The sequence below is a fragment of the Mustelus asterias genome, chromosome 24, assembly GCF_964213995.1.
Source record: "Mustelus asterias chromosome 24, sMusAst1.hap1.1, whole genome shotgun sequence".
Classification (NCBI taxonomy): domain Eukaryota; kingdom Metazoa; phylum Chordata; class Chondrichthyes; order Carcharhiniformes; family Triakidae; genus Mustelus; species Mustelus asterias.
In genome coordinates, this window is record NC_135824.1 from 10,310,920 (window position 1) to 10,328,932 (window position 18,013).

At 46.4% G+C, this 18,013-nt stretch overlaps 1 protein-coding gene and 1 long non-coding RNA gene across 3 annotated transcripts in view; one reads left to right on the top strand and one right to left on the bottom strand.

The window, feature by feature from the left end:
* Window positions 1–541: 541 nt before the first annotated feature.
* st8sia2 (ST8 alpha-N-acetyl-neuraminide alpha-2,8-sialyltransferase 2) overlaps window positions 542–18,013 on the top strand; it is a 52,084-nt gene continuing 34,612 nt past the window's right edge. The window contains exons 1-2 of one of the 2 annotated variants that reach the window (XM_078241282.1): window positions 542–822; window positions 10,339–10,401. In XM_078241282.1, the coding sequence (XP_078097408.1) occupies window positions 725–822; window positions 10,339–10,401 (161 nt within the window). In that variant the 5' untranslated portion in view covers window positions 542–724. The remainder of the gene's footprint in view (window positions 823–10,338; window positions 10,402–18,013) is intronic. The other variant, XR_013500762.1, reaches the window with a different exon arrangement.
* Window positions 1,631–17,141, bottom strand: LOC144511198 (uncharacterized). The gene is made up of 4 exons (XR_013500763.1): window positions 17,061–17,141; window positions 11,002–11,109; window positions 10,275–10,381; window positions 1,631–4,422 (listed from the first exon to the last, which is right to left on the bottom strand). It is a non-coding gene; the product is annotated as an uncharacterized LOC144511198 (long non-coding RNA).

The window sequence follows — 18,013 nt, forward strand, 5'->3', positions numbered from 1 at the left end:
TACATTAACACTGCAATGAAGTTACTGGGAAACTCCCCTAGTCGCCACACTCCTGTTCGGGTACACTGAAGGAGAGTTTAGCACCTAACCAGCACGTCTTTCAGACTGTGGGAGGAAACCAGAGCAAACCTACATGGACATGGGTAGAACGTGCAAACTCTGCACAGACCCAAGCCAGGAGTCGGTCCCGGGTCCCTGGTGCTGCGAGTCAGCAACGCTAACCACTGTGCCACCGTGTCGCCCAAAGGGAGATTGGCAGAAGGGGACAGCTGATCCAAAGGGGTTAAATGGGGTTCAAAGGGAGAGGGGGGGGGCGTCAGTTGCTCTTTAAGCAGCGAAGGGGCGTTTAACACAAACTTTATTCCCACCCCCTCCCCACCCACCCACCCACCCACCTCCCCATTCCTTCTGCTCTGCTCTATGCAAATGGGCATGAGCTGGAATTCCTGCGTTCCCCAATACACTCGGGAAACCCTGGGAAACGCAGAGGGAGGAGAATGAGAGAAAGGGAAACGGGCAGTGGATTGAACTACGTTTGAATGGGAGACGGTCACACGCAGACACCAAACACACACACACAGGGACGAGCAACACAACTTGTTCAGGAGAAGCGAGGGTTGGCAATTAGCTGCCAGCTCCCTCCCTCCCTCTCTCTCTCTCTCTCTGTGCCCCGACAGAAGTGGTGTGTGTGTGTATTTCAGAAACATCTGAAAGTGACAACACAATGCACCTGGAATTGAAGAGCTGGATGTTTGGACTCCTCACTCTTCTCGCAATTCTTCTAATCCTGGCAGATATTTCCCAAGTGGAGATGGAATTCGGGTAAATGTGTTCCTATACAGATGTATTTATCAGCGGTGTGTTTTCTCTGTCGATGTATCACTTTAACCTTGTGTATGTGTGTGTGTGTGTGTGTTGGGGGTGGTTGCTGATTGATCTTAAATTTCTGTCTTGTCCATTTTTTAAAAATACTGCCTGCTTTACTGTCTGCTAGTTTACTCAGACACCAGCCGGGTGTGTGTGTGAAGAGTGTAGCTGGTTCTTTGTTTTTTTTTATGTGGCTTTTTGTTTAATTAGGTGGGAAGTGAATTGAATTTGCGGCAGAGGCAGTCAGAATTAGTGTGTCCCCCTCCCCATCCCAACAGAGCTGTGATCAGTGTGGCCCCTTTAGTCTTATCTAATTTTCTCTCTCTGCCCCCCATTCTCCTGTCTCTCCTCCATTCTCTTTGTGTGAGATCTCTTCCCCACTCTCCTCCCTTTTTTTATGTCTTTGCTTCCACCCCTCACCATTTTCCCCTGTAAAATTCTTTCATCGACTGCCCCCGTTTCTTTTTTTTGCTTCTGTCTCATTCCCCCTCTGTCTGTTTGACTTTCTTGTCTCAGTCTCCTGTCCTTTTGTGTCTCGCTCACTCCCCTCGACCTTCCCTCTTTCTTTACTTTCTCCCTCCCAGTCTCTGTTTGACTGTCTCAGTGTCTTTCTCTTCTGTGTATTTGTCCATTCTGTTCCCTTTTCTCTCTCTCTGTCGGTGTGTATTTATGTCTGTATCTAACCTTATCTCTCTTTATCACGGACCCCTAGTAATTCTCACCTTTTTCCGGTGTCTCCCCCAATGCTGTTTCCACCATTATTGGGTGTAACTTTGATTTGATTTATTATTGTCACATGTATTGGTGTACAGTGAAAAGTATCGTTTCTTGCGCACTGTACAAAGCATACCGTTCATAGAGAAGGAAAGGAGAGAATGCAGAATGTAGTGTTACAGTCATAGCGAGGGTGTGGAGAAAGATCAACTTTATGCGAGGTAGGTCCATTCAAGAGTCTGATGGCAGCAGGGAAGAAGCTGTTCTTGAATCGGTCGGTACGTGTCCTCAGACTTTTGTATCTTTTTCCCGACGGAAGAAGGTGGAAGAAAATTGTTCAGTGTCACAGTCTGTGTCTAAATCTGCATTGCAATCTGATCTGTGTAACCTCATAACACATGACAAGAGGACATTAGGTCATAGCCAGAAAAGGGACCAGCACAAAAGCAAACTTTTGCTGCTATCCCCCCACCTATTTTTGTGTAGTTTTATTGCTAATAAGCAGGCATGGGAGTTTTTGATTTATTTATTTCTAAAGTGGTGTGACCAAGCTGATGACTCCAGCCCCTGGTTTACTGAGCAGTTTGGAAGGACCTGCCTGTGAAAATGATTGTGAAACGGCTGTGTCTGATACATTCATGTTTCTTTTCTCTCTGTGTTTCTTTAATGATGTGTCCTCTCTTCTTTCGAAATGTCTCTGGAGCCTTACCCCACCCTCTCCGAATGATTTTCTCCTGCTGTGTGTCTCAGCCTGTACTCCTCTCTTGCCCAGCCCTGGATCGCTGACGGGTTCCCTATTTCCTTCACTGATTTTCAGTAATTCTGCCTCCACTCTTTGAGACTCTCCCATCTTTCGGTTGAGACAGTAAACCGAGGCCCTGTCTGCCCTCTTGGGTGAACCTAAAATATCCCGTTTCAAGAGCAAGGGAGTTAACCCTGGTGCCAATCTTTATCCCTCAAACAACATGGCTAAAGCAGGCTATCTGGTCATTATCACATTGCTGTTTGTGGGATCTTGCTGTGTGCAAATTGGCTGCTGCGTTCCCTTTGTGGCGACACTTCAAAAGTGTAATGACTTCAATCAGGCCATTGAGATGGCCAATTGGAATATGAACTGCCTGATTAAGGAGTCAATTGATGTGCCATTTAGGGAGTCTTTGTACTTAACTGGGAGTGTCGGTTCCTCTGGGACCCCCAAGGTAGACTGCTAACTGATAGCACTCTGCGTACTGCTGTTGGAATTGTAAATTAAGAGATTTTGGTGAAGGGACTTCTGCCTCCGCACACTTATTACAAAAAGTACTTCATTGGTTGTGGAGCACTTTGGGATGTCCCATGGTCATGAAAGGCGCTATATCAATGCAATTCTTTTTTTTCATTGCACCATGCTGCTGTCTCAAAGTCGTCTTAAAATCCCATCTCTTTGAACATCAGTTTGGTTCCCTGTTCAATCTTTCACGTTGTCTGTCCTGCTCCCTCCTCTCCATCTCAGGGAGCGCACGGGGAAATTTCCCTGCCCGCGGGGAATGGGAGTGTTCATTTCAGCCTCACAGGGGCTGCCACCCACCGACATGAGGAACGGTCCCTCTGGAATCTGCTGAACAGAAACTGTGTGTAAAAGAAACATATACCCAGGAAACTGAGAGTTGGTGCCACTGAATTCAACTGGGCTCGACAGATGTGCCCTTATGTCTTCTCACCTGCCTGGACCCCTTCCATGTTCATTGTTCTAACTGTCCGACTCCAAGCCACTTGCTGTCATCAGTGACAGTTACATTTGCACAGGTTAACAAGCCTGTTTTCTCATTGATCCACTGGTCTGTTTGGTGAATCGACTGTCTGACTATGACACTAAACCAGACAGAGTGAGCAAGTACCAGATTCAATTACAGGGTGACGATCTTTTGTCAGACGTTCTGACGGGAGGTCATTGACCTGAGACACTAACCCTGTTTCCCTCTCTGCAGACATTACCTGACCTGCTGACTATTTCCAGCATTTTTGATTCCTCTTCCAGATTTTCAGCATCTGCAGTATTTTGCTTTAGCCCCACATTCAATCTCCAGTTGGTGCTGATTCGAGCTGACGACAGCACGATGGCACAGTAGTTGCCTCACTACTCCAGGGACCTGGGTTCAATACCCGGCTTGGGTGAGCGTCTATGTGGAGTTTGCACGTTCTCCCTTGTCTGCGTGCATTTCCTCTGGGTGCTTTGGTTTCCTCCCACAGTCCAAAGAAATGAAGGTTAGGTGGATTGGCCACGCTAAATTGCCCGTTAGTGTCTAAAGATGTGTAGGTTAGAGGGATAGGGTCTGGGTGGGATGTTCTGTCAGAGAGTCAGTGCAGACTCAATGGCTGAAATTTTGCCACCACACCCGCCCTGGAATTGGCTCGCAGGAACGGAATTCTCTATTGGCCTCGGGTGAGATTTTACGAGTCTCGCCCAAGTGAGGTTGTAAAATACTGGCCATGGGCAGGATTGTACATCCTTGTTTGTCCCGAAACCATAAAATCCCACCCACGGTAAACGGACCTTTCCATGGTGGACCTTCTGCCCGCTCCGATTCCCGTGGCGGGTGGGCAGTAAAATTCCAACCAATGGGCCAAATGGCTTCCTTCTGCCCTGTAGAAATGATCCTATGATCAGCTCCCGTCCAGTTCACAGCATCGGCAGCCTGCAACACATTAAGCAATTCAGCTGTATGGGTCGTTCCAAAGCAGCAGAGGCAAAATCCTATTACACCCAGACACCCCACCAGCCCGTGGGGTTGCCAACCTTCCAGGATTGGCCTGGTGTCTCCGGGATTGAGGTTCAATTTCCGGGACACTGCGCTGGTAAGCCTGTAAAAAAAACAGGAAAATTAAAAAAGAATGGCTTTAATTTTTCATCATTTTCTTTGAAGGTTTCTCTTTAGCAGATAAAAATATTGAAAATTGAGGGGGGGAAACTGATTGGCTGACAGTCAAGCATCATCCAATTGGGTAATGAGTCTTTTTGCTTTCCAATTGGCGAAGGAAGGCAGCGCGTTACAAGGATGGATTTGTTGGCCGACTCATGTCTAGAGCTTGGGGTAGCAAGTCATGTGATGAAGCCTCCAGAAATACATTTAATCACATTTGGCAACCCTATCCCCTACTACAGAATCGTAGTTCACAGAGGGAGTTCTTATTTCTTCCTTATTTCCAATCTTGAATTCTTCGACTCTTTCCCTTCAATTTAACCTGGCATTAACCTGGCTCTCACCTCCCCCACTTGATGCCAACATTCTCCTCCACCTCTTCTTTTTTTCCTGATTCCAATTGGCCACGGCTTCCTTCCTTCTAATTGAATATTATAAAATGATGGGACAGATGTGAAGGGTTGAATGGTCCACTCCCGTTCCCATGTTCCAGTACCATTTGGGAACTCGTTCCCTCTATCCCAGCTGAACTCCCATTTTTCCATTCCTTTCCTCTCTCTCTCTCTGGGAGGAATTTTCCCATCCTGCCCGCCACAGGAATCGTAGCGGGTTGTGTGGGGGGGGTGGGGGGGCGGGGGGGGGGGGGATAGCGGACAATGCAAAGGCCCGTTGACCTCGGGCGGGTTTTACCAGTCTTGGCGCGAATGCAGTCAGGAAATCCCACCCCGAGTCTTCCGTCTTAAGCTGGCAATCTATCTCTTCTCCCTACCACACCCCTCTGCCACCTCAGTCAAGCTGGCACTTCCTCGCTATCCCTCAATAATACTGTTCCAATTTACCTCTCAACCTGCCTCCCAGCCCCTGCCTCTCTCCACTGCAAGGCATTGGTTGTTACTCTACATTCTCAGCCTATAATAAAGACACGGTTCAAAGATATGCGACCTGCTCATGGAATATTATTGATTGAAAAATGGCCTCAGCATTTACCTTCAAAATAACTCACCATACTTCAAAAGTAGTTCATTGTGCAGTTTTGCTCCAATCAAAGAGAAGGACTCTTCTCATGAGGAGACCTGAATTGCAAACTCAAAAGGATATTGTCGAGTTACAGGGTTGCTATGATGCAGAAGACGGCCATCTGGCCCATCAAGTTCATGCTAGCTCTCTGAAGAGTAATCCAATCAAACCCATTCACCCACTCTATTTCTATTATCCTGCAAATTTATTTTTCTCAAAAGCCATTCAATTTCCTTTTGAAGCAATTCTCTCTGCTTCTACCACCCTCTAGGCGGTGAGTCCCAGCTCATTACCACTTGTTGAGTAAAAATGTTCTTCCTCACATCCTCTCTTAACAATACCTTAAACCTGTGTCCCTTACTTCCTGTACTATCAGCATATGGAAACAGATTTTCTTTGTCTAACTTATCTCAGTCTTCGATTTTGCAAAACTAACTCCACAACTTGACCAATGCTTTCTGAAGGCATGATTGAGAAGTATTCTTAATAGAGTAGATAGGAGGCAGCAAGACATTGATAATTGGAGGTGAGGCTTGACACTGAGGGGCTGATTTGACTAATTTTTACCCATATGATTATAGACCTTACCTTTTAGAACCTCTTCTTTACAGTAACGTTTGTTACTTCTATACTTTGCTGCCACGTTGTGTTCCAATTTAAGTTTAAAGTTTATTTATTAGTGATACAGGTAGGCTTATATTAACACTGCATTGAAGTTAATGTGAAAATCCCCTAGTCGCCACACTCCGGCGCCTGTTCGGGTACACTGAGGGAGAATTTAGCATGGCCAGTGCACCTAACCAGAACGCCTTTCGGACTGTGGGAGGAAACCGGAGCACCCGGAGGAAACCCACGCAGACACAGGGAGAACGTGCAGACTCCACACAGACAGTGACCCAAGCCAAGAATGGAACCGGGGTCCCTGGCGCTGTGAGGCAGCAGTGTTAACCAGCGTGTCACCAGGCTGCCCCAGTTGGAGGTTGATTCTTAGAGATTGAGGTGTATTAGTCATAAGTGCCGTACAGTGTTTGTGTGATAGTCCTCACTGCTATTTTAACAGAGGCTGTAATCTATCATTAAAATAGCAGATGGCAGAATTTGATCCCGATGTATTAGTAAGGTTTTTATCGAAATCACATGGTAATTTTTTTAAATTGTCAAAATTAACACCAAATAATTTCAAACATAAACAATGTTATTCAGACTGACACTCATAATTCTTATTATTTTTTATTCATTTGTGGGACATGGCCGTTGCTGGCTGGCCAGCATTTATTGCCCATCCCTAGTTGCCTGAGGGCAGTTGAGAGTCAACCACATTGCTGTGGCTCTGGAGTCACATGTAGGTCAGACCAGGTTAGGACGACAGATTTCCTCTCCTAAAGGACATGAGTGAACCAGATGGGTTTTCCGACAATTGACAACGGTTTCATGGTCATCAGTAGATACTTAATTCCGGCTATTGTTTTTGTTGAATTCAAATTCCACCATCTGCTGTGGCGGAATTCAAACCCGGGGCCCCGGAACATTAGCTGAGTTTCTGGATTAATAGTCTAGTAATAATACCACTAGGCATTACTCTTTACATTGGTAACTCCTGTGTTTTGGATGAACCATTAACCCTTACAGGTGCAAGGTGATGTCTCAGATGTCCCTGGAGTCTTGACTGAACAGGAGAAGAGAAAGTTAATAAGATTTTATTTTTATTCATTCACGAGATCAGTGTTGCCAGTAAGGCGGGCATCTATTGTCTATCCATAATTGCCCTGGAGAAGGCTCTGGTGAGGCAGCTTCTTGCTTAGAAATGAGGGCAACTGAGAGTCAACCAAACATGGGTCTGGAGTCGGATATAGGCCTATAAAGAACGGATCACTCCCTGCCATAAAGGATATTCATGAACTAGATGGATTTCATGACAGTCCATTTATTTCATGGTCACCATTGCTAATATCAGTTTTTTGTTGCAGTTTTCATTTGATTAACTGCATTTCCTAATAGCTGTGGTGGGGCTTGAACTAATGTCTCCAAATCATTGGACCAGGCATTTGGAAAAGAGCTGGATTCAGCGCAACAGTGGTCTTAGTAATTATAAAGTAGACGGAGAAAAGCTTGCTGAAAGGAGAAGGGTTAGAGATCAGGGGAGATGGTATGGTGGTGTTAATATTGCTGGACTAGGAATCCAGACACCCAGGCTAATGTTCTGGGGCCATGGGTTCAATTCCCACCACAGCAGCTGGAGGAAATTAAATTCAATTGATTAATAATTCTGGATTAATTAGCAACGGTAACCATGAAACTATCATCGATTAAAATCACATCTGATCTACTAATGTCCTGCAGGGAAGGAAATTTGCTGTCCGTACCTGGTCTGGCCTACATGTGACTCCAGACCTACAGCTCTCTTAAATCATAGAAGCCATAGGATCCAGTGCAGAAAGAAGCCATCCAGCCATCAAGTCTGCACCGACTCTCCGAAAGTGCATCCCACCCAGGTCCTCCTCTCTGCCCTATATCCATAATGTGGAGATGCCGGCGTTGGACTGGGGTAAACACAGTAAGAAGTTTAACAACACCAGGTTAAAGTCCAACAGGTTTATTTGGTAGCAAAAGCCACACAAGCTTTCGAGGCTCTAAGCCCCTTCTTCAGGTGAGTGGGAATTCTGTTCACAAACAGAATTTATAAAGACACAGACTCAATTTACATGAATAATGGTTGGAATGCGAATACTTACAACTAATCCAGTCTTTAAGAAACAAAACAATGGGAGTGGAGAGAGCATCAAGACAGGCTAAAAAGATGTGTATTGTCTCCAGACAAGACAGCCAGTGAAACTCTGCAGGTCCACGCAACTGTGGGAGTTACAAATATTGTGACATGAACCCAATATCCCGGTTGAGGCCGTCCTTGTGTGTGCGGAACTTGGCTATCAGTTTCTGCTCAGCGACTCTGCGCTGCCGTGTGTCGCGAAGGCCGCCTTGGAGAACGCTTACCCGAATATCAGAGGCCGAATGCCCGTGACCGCTGAAGTGCTCCCCAACAGGAAGAGAACAGTCTTGCCTGGTGATTGTCGAGCGGTGTTCATTCATCCGTTGTTGCAGCGTCTGCATAGTTTCCCCAATGTACCATGCCTCGGGACATCCTTTCTTGCAGCGTATCAGGTAGACAACGTTGGCCGAGTTGCAAGAGTATGTACCGTGTACCTGGTGGATGGTGTTCTCACGTGAGATGATGGCATCTGTGTCGTGCCGGATCATCGACACAGATGCCATCATCTCACGTGAGAACACCATCCACCAGGTACACGGTACATACTCTTGCAACTCGGCCAACGTTGTCTACCTGATACGCTGCAAGAAAGGATGTCCCGAGGCATGGTACATTGGGGAAACTATGCAGACGCTGCGACAACGGATGAATGAACACCGCTCGACAATCACCAGGCAAGACTGTTCTCTTCCTGTTGGGGAGCACTTCAGGGGTCACGGGCATTCGGCCTCTGATATTCGGGTAAGCGTTCTCCAAGGCGGCCTTCGCGACACACGACAGCGCAGAGTCGCTGAGCAGAAACTGATAGCCAAGTTCCGCACACACAAGGACGGCCTCAACCGGGATATTGGGTTCATGTCACAATATTTGTAACTCCCACAGTTGCGTGGACCTGCAGAGTTTCACTGGCTGTCTTGTCTGGAGACAATACACATCTTTTTAGCCTGTCTTGATGCTCTCTCCACTCCCATTGTTTTGTTTCTTAAAGACTGGATTAGTTGTAAGTATTCGCATTCCAACCATTATTCATGTAAATTGAGTCTGTGTCTTTATAAATTCTGTTTGTGAACAGAATTCCCACTCACCTGAAGAAGGGGCTTAGAGCCTCGAAAGCTTGTGTGGCTTTTGCTACCAAATAAACCTGTTGGACTTTAACCTGGTGTTGTTAAACTTCTTACTGTCTATATCCATAACACAGTAAGAGTTTTAACAACACCAGGTTAAAGTCCAACAGGTTTATTTGGTAGCAAATGCCATTAGCTTTCGGAGCGCTGCTCCTTCATCAGATGGAGTGGAAATCCACTCCATCTGACGAAGGAGCAGCACTCCGAAAGCTAATGGCATTTGCTACCAAATAAACCTGTTGGACTTTAACCTGGTGTTGTTAAAACTCTTAGCGTGTTTACCCCAGTCCAACGCCGGCATCTCCACATCATGACTATATCCTTAACCCCATGGCTTGGCTAATCCACCTAACCTGCACATCTTTGGAGTGTGGGAGGAAATCGGAGCACCCAGAGGAAACCCACACAGACACAGGGAGAACGTGCAAACTCCACACAGACAGTGACCCAAGGCCGGAATCGAACCCAGGTCCCTGCTGCTGTGAGGCAGCAGTGCTAACCATTCTGCCGCTGTAATTGCCCTCTGAAACGGCCTCAGCAAACCATTCAATTCAAGGGTGCTTAGGGATAGGCAATAAATATTGCTCTTGGAGTGATGCCCACATCCCAAGAATGAATAAAGGAAATACAATCGAGGCTGAAGGACAGAAGAGAATAAAAGCAATATACTACGGATGCTGGAATCTGAAACAAAAACAGAAAAGGCTGGAGAAACACAGCAAGTCTGACAACATCTGTGGAGAGAGAATAGAGCCAATGCTCTGACGAAGAGTTATCCAGACTCATAATGTTGGCTCTATTCTCTCTCCACAGATGCTGTCAGACCCGCTGAGTTTCTCCAGCCTTTACTGTTTTTGTGCAGAAGAGAATGTTTCTTTTACCTACCTCTCAGTTGCATTGTTGAGTGAGACTGCGTGAGCTGTGAATGGATATTCTTTTGTCCCTGCAGATTTTCAGAGGGAAGGAGGGCTATGAAGTCAGCCAAGGATGATCTACAGAACAAATGTTGTAGGTACGTAAGTTGGGAGGACATCCCCTCTCTTTACTTTTTAGTTAGGACACTGGGATTTGTAACCTTTTGCGGCAAATTCGCAACCCAAAACCCGTGAGGGTGACAGCTTGTATGTACAATGTCACAGAGTGATGTCCCCGGGTCTGTACCTGTGAGCTTCTCACATATAAGCTTCAATCGCATCACTGGGCAGTTGTGAAGTATAGATCCGGCATTTCTCCACAAGAAAACAAATAACTGAAGTATAAGGCTGATAATTGTCATAGGCCCCTGTTTGTTAATGACATTCCCAAGCCTCTCCATTGATGAATAGCCAGGAAAGGGGAAGGAATACAACAATCACAACTTGTCCGACATCCCAAAAAACAAGAAAGCCAGGAACTGGCTCCAACCGTGCAGATAACACTTGGGGGGTCAAAGATGAAAGGGTAGGCCCCAATTTCAATTCCTAGTAACTGTAACTCTACATTCTGCACCCTCTCCTTTTCTTCTCCCCTATGTACTCTATGAACAGTATGCTTTGTCTGTATAACACACAGGAAACAACACTTTTCACTGTATCCCAATACATGTGACAATAACAAGTTAAATCAAACGTACGAATGATCCAGTCAGCAGCTCCAATGGACAAAACAAGAGGCAAAGGAGCCAACGTTGACTTGATCGAAAACAGAAAATGTTCGAAATACTCAGCAGTTCTGGCCACATCTGTGGAGAGAGAAACAGAGTTAATGGGTGGAATTTTCCCATCCTGCCTGCCGCGAGAATCATAGCAGGTGGGGGGGGGGACCAGGTAAAGGTCCGTTGACCTCGGGAGAGACTTTCCGGCCTTGGGGCGAGCGCGGCCGGAAAATCCCGCCCAATGTTTCAGCTTGATGTTTTGGCAGAAGCTCCCCAGGATTCTAAAGAGCAGGCAAATGCTCCCTGGTGTCCTGGATATTATTTATTATTTAATCAACACCTGAAAACAGGTTATCTAAGCATTAACACAGAGTTATTACTGGGCTATTGCTGTACTCAAACTGGCTGCTGTGCTTCCTATATTGCAATAGCGACTTGTGAAACTGTCGACATTCAAGAGGGCATTCGAGGGTTACTTGAATAGAAACAATGTGCAGGGTATGGGGAAAAGGCAGGGAATTTTTTTTAAATTCATTCGTGGGATATGGGCATTGTTGGCTGGCCAGCATTTATTGCCCATCCTTAGTCGCCCTTGAACTGAGTGTCTCACTCGACCATTTCAGAGGGCAATTGAGAGTCAACCACATTGCTGTGGCTCTGGAGTCACATGTAGGCCAGACTGGATAAGGCCATAGGTTTCCTTCCCTGAAGACCATTAGTGAATCAGATGGGTTTTTCCAACAACTGACAATGGTTTCATGGTAATCAGTAGATTCTTAATTCCAGATTTTGTTACTGAATTCAAATTCCGCCATCTGCCGTGGCAGAATTCGAACCTGGGTCCCCAGCACATTAGCTGAGGAATGGCATAATGCTCATTTGGAGAGCTGGTGTAGACAGAATGGGCCAAATGGCCTTCTTACTGTCGTAACAATTCTGTGATCTTGTGAAACTAAACTGGGACATTCCGAGATTGTGAAAGGTCATATATAAATGAAAATCTTCTATTTCTCTTAAAAATATTTTATCTTGAATTTCTCAGATTCCAAATGATAGACCACTTAAATGGCAGTTTCTCAGCTGATGTCCAATCAGTTCCTTTGCAGTTACCATTACCCAGTTTACATTGAGTTCCAATCTGTGATCAACATTGTGCCCGTCTGTCTGCAGCTTGTCCACACACAAAACATTCCCACAGGATCTGAGCACTTTATTTTTGTTGTGAATTCCATGGCTGTTCATCTTTCTCATCTTCACACATTGTCTTCACCGGCTATCCATCGATTTGAGGATGATGTCCCGTCAAGGTCACAGTTTTCTGTCATGGGTCTGCACATGACTGAACAGGCCAATTTTTGACCCACATACCTTTGACCATGTGGGGTAGGAGTGGTAATGGGATCCGGAGTCCAGTTCTTTTTAAAAAATTATTACTGTCACAAGTAGGCTTACATTAACACTGCAATGAAGTTACGGTGAAAATCCCCTAGTCGCCACACTCCGGCGCCTATTCGGGTACACTGAGGGAGAATTTAGCACGGCCAATGCACCTCACCAACACGTCTTTCAGACTGTGGGAAGAAACCAGAGCACCCGGAGGAAATCCACGCAGAAACGGGGAGGATGTACAGACTCCGCACAGACAGTGACCCAAGCCAAGAATTGAACCCTGGTCCCTGGCGTTGTGAGGCAGCAGTGCTAACCACTGTGCCACCATGCCGCTCTTTGCTTTCTTTACTTTTTCCTTCCTTGCCTCCGCTCACCATTAAGACATTGGGACTCAAAGCACGATGCAGCTTGCTGGACAAGTTGCTTCTATTCTGAATGATTGGTAGCAAGCCTCATTCAGTAGAGACTGTACTGTAGAGGACCTTCCAATCTTCAGGGGCAGAGAAGAAAGTCTGCATTCATGACATGAATGGTTGTTCATTCATTACTGCCATTGCTGTGAATTACTATTTGAATGGCCATAAATTAGGAGAGGTCTGGGTGTCCTCGTACACCAGTCACTAAAGGTAAGCATACAGGTGCAGGCAGTAAAAAAGGCAAATGGTATGCTGGCCTTCATAACGAGAGGATTTGAGTACAGGAGCAGGGATGTCTTGATGCAGTTATACAGGGCCTTGGTGAAACCTGGAACATTGTATGCAGTTTTGGTCTCCTTATCTGAGGAAGGATGTTCTTGCTCTAGAGGGAGTGTAGAGCTTTACCAGACTGATTCCTGGGATGGCGGGAGATGAGGAGAAATTTCTTACGTTTTAAGTTTATTTATTAGTGTCACAGGTAGGCTTACATTAACACTGCAATGAAATTTCTGTGAAAATCCCCCAGTCGCCACACTTCAGCGCCTGTTTGGGTACACTGAGGGAGAATTTAGCATGGCCAATGTGCCTAACTAGCACATCTTTTGGACTGTGGGAGGAAACCAGAGCACCCGGAGGAAACCTACGCAGACACGGGGAGAATGTGCAGACTCTGCTCGGACAGTGACCCAACCTGGTCCCTGGTCTGTGAGGCAGTAGTGCTAACCACTGTGCCACCCATCTTCCCCCCGAGAGTGGTGAGCCTGTGGAATGCACTAGCACAGAAAGTAGTTGAGGCCAAAACATTGAATGTTTTCAAGAAGCAGTTCGATATAGCACTTCGGGTGAAGGGGACCAAAGGATATCGGGGGAAGGCGGATGATCAGCCATGATGATAATGAATAGTGGAGCAGGCTCAAAGAGCCGAATGGCCTCTTCCAGTTCCTATTTTTTATACCATAAAGTGGTGTGGATTCTGCAGCACCAGCTGTGCAGGATGGGGGGATGTTATGTGTCATACTCCCATCATTAGGAACAGAATAATGTACCAGATACGGGTAGGAGGTTCCTGCACAACAAGCAGCCCATCTGGGAGTTCAGTATGTCCCATGGACTGCTCAATCCCTCTGTCAAATTATCTCTCCAATTCCCTCTTGCATCCGCCAATGCAATCTGCATCCAAATTCCCTGTGCCTCTGTGTAATGGAGCTGCTCACCTTCCCTCTCCTGTTTGCAAAAGCTGCACAGAATCAACTTCAGAACAGGGTCCCATGTGGCACAAGGTTCAGCCTATATCCTACACAAGTGTTGGAATGGATAATCATTCTGCACACAGGTCCCCTGCTGCTGGAACAAGTTAAAGCCAGTGCAGCACTCACTGATTCGGGTAGAACTGGATAGAAACACGAGACAGTCTTGCTGTTAGATTTCACGTCCTCCTGTATTGCACAACGGAATGAGATCCTGAACAACCAGAATGTAAGCTGTGAACTAAAGTGAGCTGAGGGGTCAGCATGGTTATCCGCGATGTGCGTATTTTGAACATCAGAACCATTTCCCTAATGGGTCAATGCGTTGACTGATGTGAGACTGAACTCTATTGACCAGCTTTCAAAAATGTATTTGTTCACAGGATGTGGGCGTCGTTGGCTAGGCCAGTATTCGGGGGCGGCATGGCGGTTAGCACTGCTGCCTCAGAGCGCCAAGGATCCGGCTTCAATTCCCGGCTTGGGTCACTGTCTGTGTGAAGTTTGCACATTCTCTGTGTGTCCATGTGGCTTTCCTCTGGGTGCTCCAGTTTCCTCCCACAGTCCAAAGACGTGCTGGTTAGGTGCATTGGCCATGCTAAATTCTCCCTTAGTGTATCCGAACTGGTGTCGGAGTTTGGCAACTAGGGGATTTTCACAGTAACTTCATTACAGTGTGAACGTAAGCCTACTTGTGACTAAAAAATAAAACTTTAACTTTATTCATTGCCCATCCCTAATTGTCCTTGGGGAGTTGATAATGAGCTGCCTTCTGGAACCACTGCAGTCCATGTGGTGTAGGTACACCCATACTGCTATTAGGGAGGTTGTTCCAGGATTGTGACCCAAAAGGCGATATATTTCCAAATCAGGGTGGTGTGTAGCTTGGAGAGGAACTTGCAGGTCGTGGTGTTCCCATACATCTGCTGCCCTTGTCCTTATAGGTGATAGAGAGTGTGGGTTTGGAAAGTGTTGTGAAAGAATCCTTGGTGAGTTTATCAGTTCACCTTGTAAATGGTACATGCTGCTGCCACTGTGCACTGGTGATGGAGGCAGTGAATGTTGAAGGTGGTGGATGAGGTGCCAATTAAGTGGACTGCTTTGTCCTGGATGGTGTTAAGCTTCTTGATTGTTGTTGGAGCTGCACCCATCCAGGCAAGTGGAGAGTATTCCATCACACTCCTGACTTGTGCCTTGTAGATTCTGGACAGATTTTGGCAGTCAGAAGGTGAGTTACTCGCCGCAGGATTCCTAACCTGATCTTGTAGCCACAGTATTTATACCAGTTCAGTTTCTGGTCATTGGTAACCCCCCCAGGATGTCGAAATGTCTTAGATTCTCACCACAGTCTCTCCATTGAATTAGCCCATCTCAGCCAGAGCGGCAACAGAGATGCTATAATAGCCTCAGTGTCCTTGCATGGAGGAAAAGAAAATCAGCCAGCGTTGCTCTGACGAAGGGTCGGCCAGACTCAAAACGTTAGCTCTGTTCCTTCTCCACAGATGCTTTAGACCTGCTGAGATGTTGCAGCATTTTCTGTTTCTGAGCCAGGATTTCTTCTCTACATGACTGTTCAATGACCCCCCACTAGGAAATAGAATCATAGAAATCCTACAGTGCAGATTGGCCCATCGACAACAGACAACAATCCCACCTAGGCCTTATCCCCGTAATCTTTCATTTTTACCCTGCTAATCCCTCTAGCCTAGACACTAAGGGTCAATTTATCATGGCCAATGCACCTAACCTGCACATCCTTGTCCAAATACGTTGTGTTCGGACAGGAACAGACACAGTTGCAATGCTCCCCTTGGAAACACTTGCTTGAGCAGGGTCGATGCTGTGAGGATATTTCCCCTTATGTGAAATCCAGAACTAGATTACATCATTTCAGAATAAAAGGTCTCCCATTTAAGACAGAGGTGAGGAGCAATTTCCTCTCTCAGAGGTTTGCAATGGGGGCTGAGTCGTTGACTGAGGTAGGCAGAATTTTGTACTATAGGGAATCAACAGGCTGTGTGGTACAGGCAGCTGATACAAAGATTGGCAGAGGAACAGATAGTATTGAGGAGACGGGGAGACTTCAGTAGGACTTGGCAAGTTAGGAGGGCGGGCAAAGAAGTGGCAGATGGAATACAATGTGGGAAAGTGTGAGGTTATTTTAGTAGGAAGAATAGAGGCGTAAACTATTTTCGAAATGGGGAGAGAATTCAGAAATTGGAAGCACGAAGAGACTTGGGATTCTGAGTTCAGGATTCTCTTAAGGTTAACTTGCAGGTTGAGTTGGTAGTTGGGAAGGCAAATGCAATGTTAGCATTCATTTCGAGAGAAATAGAATACAAGAGCAGGGACGTACTGCTGAAGCTTTTTAAGGATCTGGTCAGACCACACTTGGAGTATTGTGAGCAATTTTGGGCCCTGTATCTAAGGAAGGATGTGCTAGCCTTGGAAAGGGTCCAGAGGAGGTTCATCAGGAATGAAAAGCTTGATGTATGAGGAATGGTTGAGGACTCAGGGTCTGGACTCGTTGGAGTTTAGAAGGATGAGGGGGATCACATTGAAACTTACAGGATACTGAAAGGCTTGGATAGAGTGGACGCGGGATAAAATGTTTCCATTAGTGGGAGACTAGGACCTGAGGCACAGCCTCAGATTAAAGGGACGACTCTTTAGAACTGAGATGAGGAGGAATTTCTTCAGCTAAAGGGTGGTGAATCTATGGAGGCCAGGTCATTGAGTGTATTTAAGACAGAGATAGATAGGTTCTTGATTGAGAAGGAGATCAAAGGTTACGGATATCAGGCGGGAGAATGGGGTTGAGAAACTTATCAGTTATGATTGAATGGCAGAGCAGACTTGATGGGCAGAATGGCCTAATTCAGCTCCTATATCTTATAGTCTTAAGAATTGAGACCAAGATCAAATCAGCCATGATCTTACTGAATAGTGGAGCAGGCTGGAGGGACCTATTCTTGTTCCTATTCCTTACCTTCCTTATTCTTATAAATGGACACTTGAGTGGTGTACGAGGATTCCGGTGGCAGCCATTTCCCAGCAAGGGTCAGAACCCGAAGCAGCATGGGAGAGAAAAAGGAAAGAGCAGAAAACAAACCGCAGAATGGAACTGACACCCGGAGCTGGAGCGAGCGAGGTGTCATTTTCAAAGTTGTCATGGTAAAATACGAGTCTGGACAGCTGAGATTACCCCCAGCTGCTGAGTCTGTTCATTCGCTGGGGACGCGCCTGTACACACACACACACACACACACACCAACCTCAGGCTTGCTTTAAATAGCAGACTATTTCTGGTGAGTCTGGCCCCACCGTGAGCAAAGCGTCACAACAGTTGCCCCCCCTCTTTCTTGGTTTGATCCTGATGCTGAGGGTTGGGGCGGAGCTACAGCTGTAATTTCCTGGAAATTGGTTTCATAGAATCATAGAATCCCTACAGTGCAGAAGGAGGCCATTCGGCCCATCGAGTCTGCACCGACCACAATCCCACCCAGGCCCTATCCCCACATATTTACCCTGCTAATCCCCCTGACACTAAGGGGCAATTTAGCATGGCCAATCCACCTAACCCGCACACCTTTGGACTGTGGGAGGAAACTGGAGCACCCGGAGGAAACCCACGCAGACATGGGGAGAACGTGCAAACTCCACACAGACAGTCTCCCGAGGCCGGAATTGAACCAGGGTTCCTGGTGCTGTGAGGCAGCAGTGCTAACCACTGTGCATCTCAGCAATCCATGGAACGCTCTTCTCCACTCGGGTTCTCAGTTTACATCAGGTGTTGTTTGAAGTTAGTCCAAACATTGACTGAGCTTTATACAGCGACTTCACACAGATGGTCAGGAAAATTAAACTCCAGTCAGAATTCTACAGGCCGGGATTCAAGGAGGATGGTCAGTGGCCAGAGTACAGGTTGGTTGGCTTTAGAAA